Source organism: Rhinopithecus bieti, unplaced genomic scaffold (genome assembly GCF_001698545.2).
Source record: "Rhinopithecus bieti isolate Rb0 unplaced genomic scaffold, ASM169854v2 scaffold_13262, whole genome shotgun sequence".
Taxonomy (NCBI): Eukaryota; Metazoa; Chordata; class Mammalia; order Primates; family Cercopithecidae; genus Rhinopithecus; species Rhinopithecus bieti.
In genome coordinates, this window is record NW_016808004.1 from 5,536,548 (window position 1) to 5,553,946 (window position 17,399).

The 17,399-nt window shown below is 46.7% G+C and overlaps 1 protein-coding gene across 1 annotated transcript; it reads right to left on the reverse strand.

The window, feature by feature from the left end:
* Positions 1–811: 811 nt before the first annotated feature.
* On the reverse strand, positions 812–17,010 carry SEC61A1 (SEC61 translocon subunit alpha 1). The gene is given in 13 exon segments (XM_017884957.1): positions 812–1,098; positions 2,468–2,544; positions 2,948–3,024; positions 3,027–3,134; positions 3,402–3,599; positions 5,407–5,682; positions 9,889–10,042; positions 10,339–10,448; positions 12,433–12,564; positions 13,522–13,600; positions 13,692–13,757; positions 16,355–16,422; positions 16,699–17,010. Coding segments are annotated over 13 exon segments (1,560 nt in total). The 5' UTR covers positions 16,706–17,010; the 3' UTR covers positions 812–890.
* Between the last annotated feature and the right edge of the window lie 389 nt (positions 17,011–17,399).

Genomic DNA, 17,399 nt, shown 5'->3' on the forward strand with positions numbered 1-17,399 from the left:
TAAGAAACTGAAAACACAGCTGGGTGACTCTTCAGCCAGAAGGCGTAGGTGGTTGTGACACTAAGTCGTTTTGTCCAGCTGATAGCCACCCAATTGGTCTCCCTTGCTAAGGGAGGCGAGGAGGACGCGGTCCAGTGTAACTGGCGATCTAGCAATGGACATCACGCAACGGGTCTTCCCTAGCTTGCCAGGCTCAGTTTGGTGCGCTTGATGACCCAGTGGCTAAACCATGGAGTAGCAGAAAAGGCAAACTCTGAAGTCCAACCAGAAGAGTCAGCTGAAGAGCCAACAGTGCACACAGCAAATCCACAGACGGCCGGGAAGTGATCTTTGGGAAGCCTTCCCTCTCTTTTGGATAGAAGTTCTGTCCTTAAAAAAATCCCTTTAAATAGGGAAAACAATGCGTGTCTTAAAGAGAAAAACAGTTCCCTAAGCCAGGCTATTCCCACGCCTGATTGTGACAGGGACTGCCGCAGGTCCACGGTCTTTTTCGGAATCTGATCTGGTCCCAGCTTACACCTACTGCCAAATGAACGTTAGCATTTCAGTTTTTGTGCTTCCAACCAGGTGAGAAATTTCCCTTTGTGGGGAAATGGTGGACTGCTGCAGCCGGCATGCGGCACTGAGAAGGTGCAAGGTTAAAACAAAGTACATGGACCATTGGGGGCCATCTATTACCTTCCCACTTCTTGGCAGATTGCTGAATAAATTTCACTTTCACAGTTCTTTTTGCAATTGCCAGGATTAACAAAGCCAATATTTATGTGGAAATGCTGCACTTACAAGTGGAGAAAGAATACCGAACACATTATTAAACAAAAGTCCATATGCCGCAGCAGCACGCGCCATGATGAGAGCTCCCCTTCCGAGGCGCTTCTGGAGCAGCTTCCTCAACCCGTCCGGGAGACGGGCTCAGAAGAGCAGGGCCCCATGCTGCCGACCTCGCTCTGCTCCTTAACGAAGATCTCAAAGTACTGGTAGATGATGGTGACTGCGAGCAGGATCCCAGTTCCAGACCCAATGGCGCCCAGGAAGTCAGCCAGGACCGAGAGGGCCCCGATGCACAGCCCACCGAAGGCCGCGGCTGTGGGGATGTACCTGGGGAAGGGGACACAGTCAGCTCCGGGACACCCACAGAGCCCCCCTGTGAGCCAGGTGGCCAACAGGCTCACCTGGGACTTTGGGACCTAATGCCTCAAAGGCCCCTCTGCTGTCTCCTTGAAAGTCATCTACTACCTCTAGTGCTCCAGGCCAAGGCGCTGCTGTCCAGGCAGCGGCCACACCAGGAGACTGTAACTAGACCAAACTGAGATGTCACATGAGATTTTGGAGATTTAGTTTGAAGACAAGGATGTAAAATATCTCATCATGGTTTTTCTTACATTAATTATAATGTTGAAATGATACTTTGGATATACTGGGTTAAATATATTAAAATTAATTTCACCTTTTCTTTTACTTTTAAATGTGACTTCTAGAAATTAAAAAAATTACATGTGACTTGAATTATATTTCTACTGCAGAGTGCTACTGCCTACCATCCCTGCTAGGGATTAGAAAATGATCTGAAGTTTGCAATTCTGGCTTTTCCTGTGGTTGCTTCCTTTAGGTAAGGCCCATAGGACAACCTGGTCTGCAGCTGACTTTGTAGACAGCTTTGTAGGAATACAGCCACGCTCATTTGTCTGTGTCTGTCTGTGGCTGCTTGTGAGTGACGATGGAAGAGATGAGTAGTTGTAATGGAGACTGTGCAGACTGAAGAGTGCTGTGGCAGCATCTAAGGTCACCTGGACTTCGCCCTTCCTCACCTAACTGCTCCATCCCCAAGGGGATAGCTATATCTGGCACCATCACCTCTGGCCCAAACTCTCGCCACAGCCCGGCAGGTATGTGGCCTCCCCCTCTCCCTCTCTAGTGTGGTTTCGTGTATTAGCACTGACCTTCCTAAGAGACTGCAGGCTCCATCCCTTCTGCCCTGCTTCAAACGTAAATCAACCCCTTCTGTGCCCAGCCACTGCCGGCTTCTCTAGCCTTACCGCCACCTCAGGCCCCAAAATGCGCTCAGACGCCAGGATCTGCCTGCTCTGAGCTCAGACTGACCCTCCTCCAGGGCGCTCTCTTCAGCACCTCACCGGCATGAGCCAGGGTGAATGAGGGTCCTGCTGCCGCTCACAGCTGTTGCTCTCAGAACCCTTACCGCACTGTCTCCCACCTGCCTGGCCACATGCTTCCATCTCCTTACCCAGTGGCTACCTCTGGAGGAAAAGGGCTGTTAAGTGTTTATTTTTACATTTCGAGTGTCCAGTACTTAGCAAGTTCATAACTATTTAACATTTAGTTCTGTCCTGTAACCTAAGGATAAGATTTAGTGACCCAGTAAGTGCTAGGGCCTATCAGGATGCCCTGCATGGAAAGAAACAACACATGTCCACAGATGGGAGGTTGGGGACCTGGGGCTGCCACTCACCGATTGAGTTCATGGACCATGGAGGTCTCTCGGTGGCCTCTCATCACCATCTGCTGCTCCTTCAGCTGCTTTGCAACCTGCAGGGTGCCCACAGGGGAGAAGTTGGAATTGGAGGTTGAAGGGGAAACAGGCATTCCACGTGGTACTAAACAGTACCACTTCCAGCACTGACAATAGATCACCTCTTCCAGCACTGACAATATTCATACAGAGAACTTTAAAACTGCTGCAAGGAAGTTGTATGACAAAGTCTAACTTTACAGTGTGGATTCAGATTCTCATACCTACAACTGATCTACTGGCTGAGCTCCATCTGTCAGCCCTTAAAGCTTCTGAACTGCCCCCTAAAGGAGGACGATTTGTCTGCAAGTGTCACAGACCACTATTTATGATGAGGTGACAAATCCACACCCCCTATACTAGCCACACTTTCATCACCCTTCTAGAAGGTTTTGCTTCTACTTTTTTCTTCTAACTTACATCTTTGGCAGAGGAACTGAGCTCAATCCACGTTCTTGGAGAAGAATGCACAGAGCCCAGCATGAACACTATGTAACAACTGCATGGACCGGGTCTTCTATACACACGAGCAAAGATTCTGGAGGGGATCAGGCGTAATAGCAAAGGCCCAACCCAACTGGATAAGCACGTGCGGGACCCCAGAAGACTGTTCGGGGAAGAAAAACCAAATGCATGTGAGTGGTCATTTTACTTTAGCATCAAGGTGCAAAAATAGTTCTGCAGCAGCATGAAAGAATGCAATTTTACTTGGTGCCATGGAAATTTCTTACAATGAAAAGATAATTTAATGTGGCTAATTTGTAAAAGTTACAATGGATAATAATCCTTTGATGAAATATCTGTTCATGAGCCAGACACACTGACAGAAACCACTCCAATAGGCTGCATGCTAGCTTTCATCTCGAGAGCCTACTTACCGAACAGGGTGCCCAGGCCAGGCTGACCAGCAAGTTGCCACTGAAGCGAGCTGAAGCATTTGGGAGATGCATAAGGTTGGACACCAGGGCGGACTGCAGGACTGTGGGGATGTTGACGTATAGAAGAGCTTGTGGGGTAGGTGTTGTAACTGGCCGCGTAAGGGCCGACTTGATTGGAGGTACTCTCGGAGCCCCTGAGAGGCCAAAACAGACCAAATCCCCTTCACTGCCTCATTCCAGCCTGCCTGCACAGGAGCCACAGTCCAGCCCGGGGACTATCCAGTGGCCACAAGGGAAGAAATCCTGTGTGCTGGTTCCTGGGCTTCCAGTTCTGAGAGCTTGTGCCCATTCTTAGCCCACCCACTGCACTCCCTGCACTTTGGGGGAATATCCAAGAAGAGCCCAGAAAAAGCTTTTGTTTAAAAAATACCACTGAAGTAGTGGGTAGCTTACACCTATAACCCAGCACTTTGGGGAGGCCGGAGGTGGGAGAATTGCTTGAGCCCAGAAGTTCCAAGACCAAGCCTGGGCAAACACAGTGAGAACTCTATCTCTACAAAAAATAAACAAACTTAGCCGGGTGTAGTGGTGCTGCCTGTAGTTCCAAGGTACTTCAGAGAGGCTTGAGGTGGGATGATCACTTGAGCCTGGGAGTCTAGGCCTGCAGTGAGCCGGATCACGCCACTGCATTCCAGCCTGAGCAACACGATGAGAAACCCGTCTCACACAAAACAAAACATGGAAGTGAGCACGCTGGAATGATCCTTTTTTTTTTTCCCAAAGAGCAAAGCCTATCACATTACTCCATCATCTGTGTGGAATATGGGAAAAGCCTGGAGGCCACACACCCAAATCCCAACGGCGTTTCTCTCTAGCTGGTGATGGTTTCCTGAGATTTTACCTGGCTCTGAGGCAGGGCCAAACTACAGCAGTGGCCTCACACCTTGCACAGTTCCCCTTACAGTGTTTTTATCAATAAACAGAAAGCTAAATTTTTCTAGGAATACAAGACCTCTCCCTCTGAAACCCTTGAGAGTAGAAAAGGGTTTATTTTATGAATTCCCAGTACCTATAACAGGGCTCAAGAAATACAGAGGATTTAAAAATTAAATCACTTAAAGCTGGGCCGCAGTGGGCTCCCGCCTGTAATCTAACAGCGCTTTGGGATGTGGAGGTGGGCGGATCACGAGGTCAGGAGATCGAGACCATCCTGGCTAACACGGTGAAACCCTGTCTCTACTAAAAATACAAAAAAAATTCACCAGGCGTGGTGGCGGGCACCTGTAGTCCCATCTACTCGGGAGGCTGAGGCAGGAGAATCTCTTGAACCTGGGAGGCAGAGGTCACAGTGAGTCGAGATCGCGCCACTGCACTCCAGCCTGGGCAACGGAGCAAGACTCCGTCTCAAAAAAAAAATTAAATTCTTAATGATCTGACTGCAAATTCTGGCAAAGCCCCTAAAGAGTTAGCTTTTTATTAAGCAGGAATCTGGCTTAGTCTCAGCAGAAGGAATAGGAAAAGCATGTAGCTGCTATAGATACCTTTCACAAACATCAAACTACCTTTTATCTCTGTCCCTTCTTTTAATAAACACCAAAATACAAAGTGGACCATCAAAAAATACAAAGATCAATCCAATTACAGGGAAACAACTAGCAGTTCAGTTTTCTTACTCAGAAGCAAGTTTAAAAGATGGAATACTTTTAAAGGTAAGACAGCTCAAGAAGATAGGCCTTTTCCGAGATGCTGAAGTTACCTATAAATATCATACAAACTTTCTATAAGACAGCAATGAGGTTTCAGAGCTAGAGTACTTCTTGCTTCTCTTGAACTAAGAACTTAGAAATACATCTTCTTACCTGTTGATAGGCCCAACCCAAAGGAACACGATTTCACCCATGTTAGAACTGCCTTAATTTTGTTTCGTTAATGGCAGGTCCCATGACTCTGAACGTGCTTGTCCAGCTCATCGGGAAACCTGCTGCCTTCAAATACCATCTCATTGTTTCAATACAATATGATGACAGTGCACCCCACAGAGCGGGGGCTGCACACAAGGCATTCTGACACTTAAATCCAGACCACGGAAACTCCCTAGGGTTGGATCTGGACGCACCTGGAAATAGATGACCACTGCAAAGACAAAGATGGTGGCGATGAGGTTCATGAGGTTGGGGAGATTCTGGCGGTAGAACGCCTCCCGAAGGGCTCGGACCTTGTCTGTGCGTGTGGCCAGCAGATGGAAAAGTGCAATGATAGCACCTTCAAATTCCATTCCTGTTGGCAAAGGAGGACATAAATGTGAAGGAACAAATAGGCAACTCAATTTGCTTCTAGGCTTCTTAGTAGAGAAAAATAAAAAGAGGAAAACAAACTTAAGTTATTAGACACATGGTGCCCATAGCCACAGGGATACAGCATGTATTCTACTCATCCCTCACTTCTCTTCTGTAGAGAATTCAAACTACAGAAACGGGCTATTCTGTTTTGTTTTTTTTTTTTGGACAGGGTCTCTCTCTGTTGCCTTCGCTGGAGTGCAGTGGTGTGGCAGCACCTCACTGCAGCCTCAACCTCCTCCTCCTGGGCTCAAGTGATCCTCCTATCTCAGCCTTCCAAATAGCTGGGACTACAGACGTGCTACCACACCTGGCTAATTTTTTATTTTTGTACAGTTGGGGTCTCACTATGTTACCCAGTCTGGTCTTGAACTCCTGACCTCAAGCGATCCTCCTGCCTCACCCACTCAAAGTGTTGGGATTACAGGTGTGAGCCACAGCACCCAACCACTATTCCACTTTTTAAAATTAACTAGTCTCATTTCTTAGGCACATGAGTCAGTGGCCACCAGAGGTGTGGAATGATGATAATTTACAAAAATAAAAGCAGACTCTGCTGAACTCTAGCTGGAAGGGGTCACCCACTGAAGAGGGGACTCAGAGCCAGCAAATCTACTTTCCTGGAAAATCCTGAGAAGCACAAGTACCCATTCAACAGCTCTGAAGTGCAGGCTGCCCCTGGCTGCTGAGTGGGGAAGCTCCAGCTCTCTGCTCCTCACACCAAGGGTACAAGTACAGAGGATGTGCTTGCATCCACCATGTGGCCCCATCCAAATCACACCATGCCAGGAGATGCTCCTGAGGGAGGCAGGCCTAGGGGTGGAGTGAGCTTACTGAGGGACTGAGGGAAACGGGAAGGGGACCCAATCTGAGAACCAGACAATAGAGTAACAAGTGAGAGGAAGGCGGGGAGTGTGGTGCATTATTAAGGCCTAAGTTTTAGACATTAGCAAGAAATTTACTTAAGTTAAAAAACTAAAAAGTGAAAGAAAGAAACAAGTGGTAACCTCTGCCGTTCCAGGACGGCGTAACCATCCCATAATGGAAGCCTGGCAACTCACAGTGCTTCTACTGGCAGGAAGCTGGCATTACTTCCAGAAACAGGGTCTCTGTGGGCAATGTGGGGTCATGGTATTGGTACTCTGAGGAGCACTTTTTAAAAAGTCAAATAGGAGTCAGGCACGGTGGCTCACGCCTGTAATCCCAGCACTTTGGGAGGCTGAGGTGGGCGGATCACAAGGTCAGGAGTTCAAGACCAGCCTGGCCAAGATGGTGAAACCCCGTCTGTACTAAAAATACAAAAAAATTAGCCGAGCATGGTGGCGGGCGCCATACTCAGGAGGCTGAGGCAGAGAGCTGCTTGAACCCGGGAGGCGGAGGTTGCAGTGAGCTGAGATGGCACCACTGCATTTGAGCCTGGGCGACAGAACAAGACTCCATCTCAACAACAAAAAAAGTCAAATAGGGACTATATTTGATGGCCACTTTGGAGTAAAATTTATTTTACATGACAGATTAAATAGGAAAACTGAAACTGAAGGCCAGACCATACTTAGAGGACCCATCTAGTATTGTGGAACTTATCAAATGTGTCCATTCCCTTGTGCTTAACAGTGAAATAGAGTGAAATGTAAGAAATGAAGACATCCCACAAAAAGGAAAGCTTCTATTCAACCAAAATAGCTTGGTAGCTGAGGGAATGGGAAGAGTAACCAAATTGATGGTATGTCGGGTTTTCCTTTTAAAAGCACATTAAATAAAAACTTGAGAAGGGATCACTTTACCCCAAAGCTAATAATTCTGTCCTCTGGACCTAGACCTGGATGGTGAGCCTAGAGAGGTGGCCCAAATCTGTAGTTCAGTTCATGAGCCATTCAGACCCCCAAGTGTCTGACACTGAGTTTGGGTGCTGCAGATGTGACATCTCCAGATTGTGTCTCTGGATGCTGTCAGGAGTAGGTTCTGCTCCTTGATTTTCCTTTCATAGAACAAATTTTCCAAGTATCACTTTTACCCCTCCCATGACTAAAAAGCAAATGAATCTAGGAAAAGGTGAAACTAAAGAACTCAAAAGCACTGTCCTCAAATTTCCAACACATGATAGCTGGGACCACCTGCCACATCCTCCTGGACCATTCAGAGATGACATGTCAGGCAGACCAGCTAACCAATGTGACCACTGACCTCCTCTGCTGTGGCTTCTGTGAAAGAGACACCATGTCCTGACTGGCCATCATGTCCTCATCGCACCCTGTGGTGGTCTTTCGTCAGTTCCCATCCTTTCCACCTTTTGGTCCTGTGTGACAAGGCTGGCCTGTTTCCCCACGGTATCGAATTTGGGACTAATTCCCAGTTCTGGATTGTTCTTGCTGCCCAGGGAAGCAGCAGTGATTACTCTCTCTGCCTATAGAATCTCATTCAACAGCCTCCCCCATCCCAAGCCAAGCTGCAACGTCTCCAGGCACAGCTGCAAAGCTGCCGTCCCAGCTGTGCCCTCTGTGTGGCTCTCCCTGCCCCTCCTCACCAGGCTCTCCCTCCAGCACCACTCACTGCCCACATGCAGGCCATGGGGCACAGCCCTTCCTGAATGCATCTCGTGTCAGCCAGGTCCCAAACATGAGCAACTGACATTTAGACACATTGACTTCAAGGCCAGACAAACCCACCTTTGCTTCTTAGTTTTCCCCCACCTTGAAAGTGCCTCTCTGGTCCCCTCTCTTACTTGCTTCCTCCAAATGCCCTGACACAATGCTCTCCTGTAGGATGGCTTGGTTGGGGCTGGATTACTGCTGTACACACCTAGCTGCTCTCTCTGCCTTTCAGTGCAGAGCAAATCACTCCTTCCAAACTCTGGCTCCCATCACTCAATACCCTGCTGCAGAATGTAACATGAGCCTCTGGCAGCTACTACTGGGCTGCTAAGCCACCAGGGCCTTCCCCTCTGACTTTACTTCCTTCCCACTCAGGCGCTCCCCAAAGGCCAGTCACCATGATGGTCTTGTCAAATACCTGAACTCCTACAATGCCTTCCCTCTCCTGCCTTTTCACATCCTGGCAAACTTTGCCTTCCAGACCTGCTTCTCCCAATTTACCTTGGATTTCCTAAAATTATACAAAGTACCTAAGGAAGCATCAAATGTGATCTTGCCCACTCTTCTCTATGGCTCCCTACCACAAGCTCCACTATCCTTTGTAACTTGTTAGGCACATGCAGCCTTCACTTGTCTGGGGACCAGTTTTCCATCTCATTAATGAGATAATATGGTCTCTGGAGGCCAAGGACTCTGTTTCCAACATTCAATTAAAAGAAAACTCTCAAATAACGCATGATTATTTCTCCTGGAATACTCCTCAGTGAAGAAGATATTTAGTGTCAAAATGTTTATTTCCTTTCCCTAAAAGTCACACTCTCTAAGGCTTCCCTTGTATGTTTTGACCTTTTTATTAAAAACATGCTCTGTTACAAGATTTCCGTGGCACTTAGTGGATGTAGCACAGCATGCTAATATTTGATATGCATCTACCAGGACCAGGCATCACGTAATTTCATGCTGCTTCTCATTTCATCCTGGTAACCAAGATTCAGTGGTGAGGGAATCTGCCCAAAGCCACCTATGTACAACTAACAGGAACAGCCAGGATTTGAACGCAGGTGCTAAGCTCCAAGTTCAGGCCTTTTCAGAAAGCTGCCCCTTGCATGACCAAGTGCTTTGCTTTAGGAATTTCATTTTCAGAAATTTATTCACTGAGAGCAGCTGCCAAAATATACAAAGATGAACATATGAGGACATTCACTGTTTCAATGTTAACAATAAAAAAACCTGGAAATGACTTAACATTGCTTTATCGTTGCAATATAAGGTTATACTGTGCCAAGAAAAGTGAAGCAGGATTGTGTATTCTGACATGCCGAACATCCAGGAGATATTTTTATATGAAAAGTGCAAGTTAGGTATCATTATAATTATAAGCCTATTTGTGTTTTAAAACTTTGCAGTTTTAAAACTTTTCTGATTTTAAAATCAGAAGAGATAAACCTAAAACTGACATAATTTTCTGTGGAACGGGGGGATTTTGTCTTCTGCTTTGCACTGCTTAATAGTTTTTGCTGAAAGCTGTCGCCACTAGAGGAGCACAGGGCCCTTACCTCGGCCAGTGTTGACAGTGGTGGGGCTGAATGCCTTCCATACGATGGTTTCACAGATGTTAGTTGCAATGAAGAGGGAGATACCAGAACCAAGGCCATATCCTTTTTGCAGGAGTTCATCCAAAAGTAGGACAATTAAGCCAGCAACAAAGAGCTGTAAAAATTTAAAAATACAAGACTATGTGTTACTGCTCCCCATGGACATTGTTCCATCCTTCAGTAATTGGGTTCTCTGATATAAATGCTGAAGACAGAGTGAGATCACATCCTCAGTCCCAGACAGTGGTCAGTAAAGCCTTTCTCTGCTGAATTCAGAGAGCTAACCCGGAGTCTTAGGCTTCTGCTTCCTTTCAGTAGGAGTTCCTTTTAGGTGTGGTTGATATTCGTTATGTGAGAACTGTAGGTAAGTGTGAGTGGCTACTCAGAGGGAGATGTTAGCATAACAATTACCTGAATGGTGATTAGCAGGCAAATGCCAGCACCCATTTCAGAAGGGTCCCCATACATCCCGGTCATCACATACACGATAGACTGGCCGATAGTAATGATCATGCCAAATACTAGAATTGAAAGAAAGAAGTGTTTTCCAAGTGGGTCACTACACAGAGCAAAAGAAACAGTTCAGAAACACCCACTCAATGCCAGGCACAGGGGAGAACAAAGATGAAGAGCAGTGATACTACCTCCAAGGGGCTCGACTGAGAACATGCTAAACCATCACATCAGCAAAGTACATGATGAATCAAAAGCCTTTTAACAAAAGCACACTTGTTCTTTAGTTTCACCCCTTCCTAGATTTACTTGCTTTTTAATCATGGGAGGAGTAAAAGTGATACTTGGAAAATTTGTTCTATTCAAAGAAAATCAGGGAGCAGAACCTACTCCTGACAGCATCCGGAGACAATCTGGAGACGTCACACCTGCAGCACCCAAACTCAATGTCAGGCACTTGGGGTCTGGATGGCTCATAAGCTGAACTACAGATTTGGGCCACCTCTCTAGGCTCACCATCCAGATCTGGGTCCAGAGGACAGAATTATTAGCTTTTGGGTAAAGTGATCCCTTCTCAAGTTTTTATTTAATGTGCTTTTAAAAGGAAAACCCCACATACCATCAATTTGGTTACTCTTCCCATTCCCTTAGCTACCAAGCTATTTCGGTCTAAGAGAAGCTTTCCTTCTTTTTTTTTTTTTTTTTTTTGAGACAGAGTCTCTCTCTGTTGTCCAAGTAGGCTGGAGAGCAGTGGCGTGATCTCGGCTCACTGCAACCTCCACCTCCCAGGTTCAAGCAATTCTCCTGCCTCAGCCTCTAGAGTAGCTAGGATTACAGCACGTGCCACCACACCCGGCTAACTTTTTGTATTTTTAGTGGAGACCGGGTTTCACCATGTTGGCCAGGCTGGTCTTGAACTTCTGACCTCAAGCAATTCATCTGCCAGCCTCCTGCACACTTTTTAAACAACCAGATCTCACAAGAACTCACTATACAGTATCAAGGGTGTATGGTGCTAAACCATTCATGAGAACTCCACCCTTATAATCCAATCAGCTCCCACCAGGTCCCACCTGCAATGCTGGGGATTACAATTTAACATCAGATTTGGGCAGAGACACAGGTCGAAACCGTTCAAGCAATTCTCCTGCCTCAGCCTCTAGAGTAGCTAGGATTACAGCACGTGCCACCACACCCGGCTAACTTTTTGTATTTTTAGTGGAGACAGGGTTTCACCGTGTTAGCCAGGATGGTCTCCATCTCCTGACCTTGTGATCTGCCCGCCTCGGCCTCCCAAAGTGCTGGGATTACAGGCGTGAGCCACCGTCCCTGGTGAGTTAAATTTTTTTATAAAACACTTGCCAAATAACTACTATGTGCCAGGCACTGTGACAGTGATTATTTAATCCATACGACAGCTCTGAAGTAGCCATTACTTCCTTCTAAGTAATAATGAAATGGTGGCCAAGGGTGCTAAGACCTCCAAGCTCTGATCCTTCCACTCCATTACACGTCCTCAGGGGCACTCCAGACACTCTCCCCTGCCTTGCCCGGCCCATCCCCAGCACCTAGCACCTCTGCTCTCCCAGAACTGCTCATGCTAACACAGGCCATGGAGCTTCTACAGGGTTGGCAGGCCAAGGAGGTTGCAGCACAAAAGAAAAAACTGTTTGGGCTGGGCATAGTGGCTCACGCCTATAATCCCAGCACTTTGGGAGGCCGAGGCAGCTGGATCAAGAGATCAGGAGTTCAAGACCAGCATGGCCAATGTAGTGAAACTCCATCTCTACTAAAAACACAAAAATTAGCCAGGTGTAGTGGCACGCACCTGTAATCCCAGTTACTCAGGAAGCTGAGGCAGGAGAATTGCTTGAACGTGGGAGGCAAAGGTTGCAGTGAGCCAAGATTGCATCACTGCACTCCAGCCTGAGCAACAGAGTTAGAATCCATCCGCCGCCCCCCCACAAAAGAAAAAGAAAACCTGTTTGATGCCATTATAGCAAATACAAATTCTCCAACTATAGACATCAGATTATTCACAATCTTTCTTACACTTTTGGGCCCCGTTGAAGAGAGCTCGGTCTTTTGGGGTGTCACCAACTTCAATTATCTTGGCGCCAGCCAAGAGTTGCATTATAAGGCCAGACGTGACAATGGGAGAGATCCCCAGCTCCATCAACGTGCCTTGAGGAAACGGAGAAGCAAAACAGTCAATATTAGCTTGGAAACATAGTACATTATTTTAAAAATGAATGAGCAAAATTTGACTGGGTACCCTTTATATGAAACTAATGTGTTTCAGTTTCCTAGCTGCATTTAATTTAGAGAACCCCAAAATATCAACGATTAGTGTATAATTCAATTTATTCTGTTCAGCCTGCGAGGCAACATCTTATTCTGTTTAGGAAGTCACATGGTGTCTACACAGATTGCTGCATTTAAATTCACCATAAACAGATTCATTCTGGTTTTAGAGATAAGAAACGTTTGTCTCTTCATCAGTTAATAAAAAAAGGATAACATTCAAATAATTCCCAGAGTCTGGAAAGGGAGCCTGTACAATTGTATCTAGTTGTGAATAAGCCTCTACTTCCCATTATGTTAAAATGAGCTATACGTCCAACTGATTTGGAATTTAATTCAACTATGTTTTTAAAATGAGTTAATCAAATGCAGTATCAACATACATATTCAGAATCCTCCAAAGTCCCATAGGTAACTGGTTATAGAGGATACAAAACACTGTTACATATTTTTTGACAACATATGTAACCTATAGATATGAAAAGATAGAGCTGAAAACAAATTATATATTCTGAAGAATGTTATCAATGGAAATGTCATCATTTCAGGTATTCAAAAGTATTCTAGTTGTTTTCCATGTTTTATTCCTTCTATAGCATAGACTTATCTTGTCAATACAGGTTTTGTACTGCATTCAAATACGATTCCAAATATGATGGTATGCCTTGGTGCTGAACTCAGCATTTAATAAGGCTACTCAACACAGCATACTAACATTCTTCACTCTATTTTCCAAGTCACTCTCTAAGGTCCATATAAAGCCAAAGCCTATAATTTAACTAAGTGAAGCTAAGTAAGCCCACACTCTACAGAGAAAAGACAGAGCCAGAGTCCTACCTCTGTTAGAGGCTAGAATCACTCTCATCCAATAGAAAGGGTCAGCTGAATCTGAAGACATGATCCCAAACAGGGGAATCTGGGAATAGGCAAAGAGCCAAACAGTCAGCACACCTGTTTCCAGCTACTTTTATCCCCCTCCCCAATACGAAATACAAGCCTTAGCTTACCTGGCAGCACACTAAGAAGATAAAGAGGGTGATAGCGGTCCACAGCACTTTCTCTTTAAACTGAATCTAGAGTAGAAGCGAATGAATTAAAGCAGGGAGTTACTTTCAAAAGCAAATTAATAAAAATGGACTCAAATCAGACCCCTTTCTCTAAAAATGGACTCCAACCAGCCCCTTTCCTCTGTTCAGCAGAGAAGCTGAACCATGTACCAAACATAAGTACCATATACTGCGTAACTTCCACTGCACAGAGCACAATGCAAGGGCCTATAGGCATCACCCTAGCTCACCTCACACCACAGAGAGTTATCTTTATTTTACAACTCAGTCTTAGAAGACTAAATAATTTGTCCCAAACCCCAATGCTAAAAAGTGAGTTTGAGTCCCAAATTTTAACCATTAGCATTAACAGTTAAGACTCAAGATCGAAGAATGTCACAATAGAACATGACTTGTAAAACACACGAACAACCAATTTTCATTTGAGTGTAAGTCACAAAACCTTGTTATTCTGGAGTCAGGTAATTTGGAATTGCTCAATAGTGTATTTTCTATGAATTAAGGGTAAAATAGTGTAATAAACAATATTGGGGAAGGGCAGGAGAGTTGCACGTTTTACCTATTAGTAACATCTGTTAAGGATTTTCACATCTCAGGTACATAGGTTGCACAGGTGACAAGAATCGCTGTAAAAATGACTATTAAGTATCATAAGAAAGGTTTAGATCTCCCACCCAAAGCCTCTGTCACTAAAGAGTAGAGTGGGAACTATTCCAGGTTTTCTGCCTCTGAAACTGAGTGTCTTCACTAGTGTCTGCTGCCTACACTAGACTAATGGCTTTAGAGGGCTTAACAAATATGAATTATTGTACAGACGGAAGATTCTGAGGTTGAAATACCTTGTGAGAGACTGACAGTATTAAGTGAACAAAACTGTGTTCTTTAAAAACACTTCTAGGCAGGCACTGAGTCAGCATTCCCGGCCCTCTGGCCAGGAGTCACAGTCCTCTAACTATACATGCAGGCAAAGTAGGGCACAGTCATACAGCCACACAAGGGTGGTGTGAATTAGTGTTCAGATACTTCATCCAAAGGTGAGGGCATTCACAGGACTCTTCTACTCTTGAGAATGCTCCTCTTCCCACCTATCATCCCACCACACTAAGAAATTAGAAAGTGGCCAAGAAAAGGCAGCGCCATTTCAGACTAACCTGTCTGAAATGAATCTTGACGGGAAACAAAGAGCAGACAATTTTTTCAAGACTTTTTAATCACCAAGTCCCCTCTCCTGGTTACAATCAAATTTAACATCAAAACCCCAAAAGCTCTTTTTCCAAGTCCTGTCTCCTCTGCCTCTCACTAGCCCCTAAATCCATCCTTGCTCAGTACCACAGTTCATCCTCTGATGTGAAAAGCCTCTAAACCAACTCTAGTCCTCTCCCTTCCTTCCAAAGTGACATTCTCATGTCTGGCCCTTGTTGTTCATCTCCTATTGTTCCCCACCTTCCATTATGTTCTATCAATAGGAACTACATCTAACAACCTCTCATCCAAACATGCTACACTCTTGTCACCAATGCCTTTGCAAACGATATACTCCTTTTACTTGGAATTCCTTTCCATCCCTTCAAGGAGACTTCTATTTGTCCTTCAAAACCACCATAGGACATCATGTCTTCCAGAGTTAATCCCTTCCTGAGCCACTGCTATACCTTGCACATATTTTCCTTGTTCCATCTACCACACTGAGTTACAAGGCCAATGTCACATAGCTACTAAGGAGCGATGTAAAGAGTGGGACTTAGGCTTGCCTGCCTCCAGAGCCATACCCCTCCACTACATTGGAATTGAGGGGTAAAGTTTTACAAATTCGTCCATTAAAAGAAGCACATGGGCATTTCTATGAAACTATTTTAAGTAAAAAATGAAAGTGGATTCCAAGAACCCAAGTGTCCATGTGAATGCTTTAACAACAGTTTGAAAAATAATGTGAGGACACAAACATTTTATTCTCCACTCTCTAACCTAGGAACCTAACGAAACTTTTTTTCGTTATTTGACAGCTGCACTTATACTGGCAACACTCCTCCACACAATTTCGGATTCAACACAGTTCTGCATTTAATCTTTCCTTGTTTTAATACACTCGCTGTGAAAAGCAGCAGACTTCACAAAAGAATAGCCTTTATTCTCGCTATTGTGACAGCCTACATAAAAGGTACAAACTCATTTGTAAACACTAAAGTGACAGCCCTTCCCTTTAACAGATGGATACAAAGGGCATTTCCCGGAAAAAAAAACCAACCCATGACCTGCTCCCGTTGGAAGTGAAAGAGGGAGGGTAACCCAATCTGCTATCCTAACTGAGGCCTTATTCATTCACGGCTCGGATCCATTTTTGGGACAGGGCAACCGGAGGCTTTGTTCTCGGAGCAACTTCCACCAAAGATGCTCCAAATACAGCACGATGACTTCGGTGGAAATTTCCACACAACCAAGTCACCTTTCACAGCTCTCCGGAATAACAGAGCACGACTACACTCCAAGGCAAGAGAAGGGAGAGTTTCCATTGCCGTGCTGAAGCCATTTTTAATCATACTGTAAACTTCCAGAGTCCAGACAGTTTCCTGAAACCTTCTTTGTTGGCAATTTGGGGTACTTACCTTCCTCTCCGGCTTCTGAATTTCCGGCAGGATGACACAGAAGGGTTTGATGACTTCCAGAAATTTGACTTTGATGGGAGAAACAAAACAGGAAGAGTTAGAACACAGAGAAGTAACCGTCCGCGCTACCCAGGGAAGCCTTCTGCCCAGGACGAGTGAGAGCAGGGGCCAGGGGAGCCGGCCGCACCCGGGACTCGTGGGGATACTCGAGAAGGGTCGGGGACACCGGCCGCGTTCTGCAGGGGGCCGGGCAGGGCTGGCCGGCGGGCGCTGGACCGCACGGGTGAGGGGAAAGGGGATCTGATCCATCCCGGCCTCGGTAGAGCTGCCCCTGCAGGACTCACTTGCCATGGCGGCGGCTGCTCGGGCTCCGGGTCCCGCTTCGGCTCAGCTCTGCTCCGCGTGACGCGACGCTGCCCGCGGCCCAGTCTGTTCCACCGCACAGCACCTCCGCCGAGAGACACGTCAGTGCTAGCCCGGCGGCGAGCGGCACGGCGAGGCGCGGGGCGGGGCCGGGGCCGGGGCCGGGGCAGGGCCTCAGGTCGCTTCCGCTTCCTGCCACGCGCGTCCGCCGGCCGCCGCGCCTCGCCGCGGCGGGCCGCTTACGCCGAGACCACAAGCCCCGGCATGCAGCGGGGCTCCTGGGGGCCTGTCGCGAAGGAGCGTGGCGCGCGGGGCACGCCGGGACTGGCGGTGTGCGGCTGCGCAGACTTGGTAACGCGAGAGCGCGTGGTGAGAGTGTGTCACGTCTCTGGAGACGGGGACGGTGCGGTCCGACGAACAAACTGAGGCAGGCGCGAAGCGTCGTGTGCGCGCGTGGCCCTGAGGGCAGGCGAAGACCCTGGTGGCTCCCATACGCGTAACAGCACTCACTGCTCTTTGACGTTAGTGAATAGAACGTAAGCTCCCTGGAGCAAGGACCTTGTCCCAGCGTTGACCGCGGCGCCAGTCACCTCGTAGGTCCCAATCATTACCTGCTGAGTAGGGCGCGGGCTGGTGGGGCTTACCGAGCACCCTCGCTGGTTGAGTCATTAAACAAACCCGG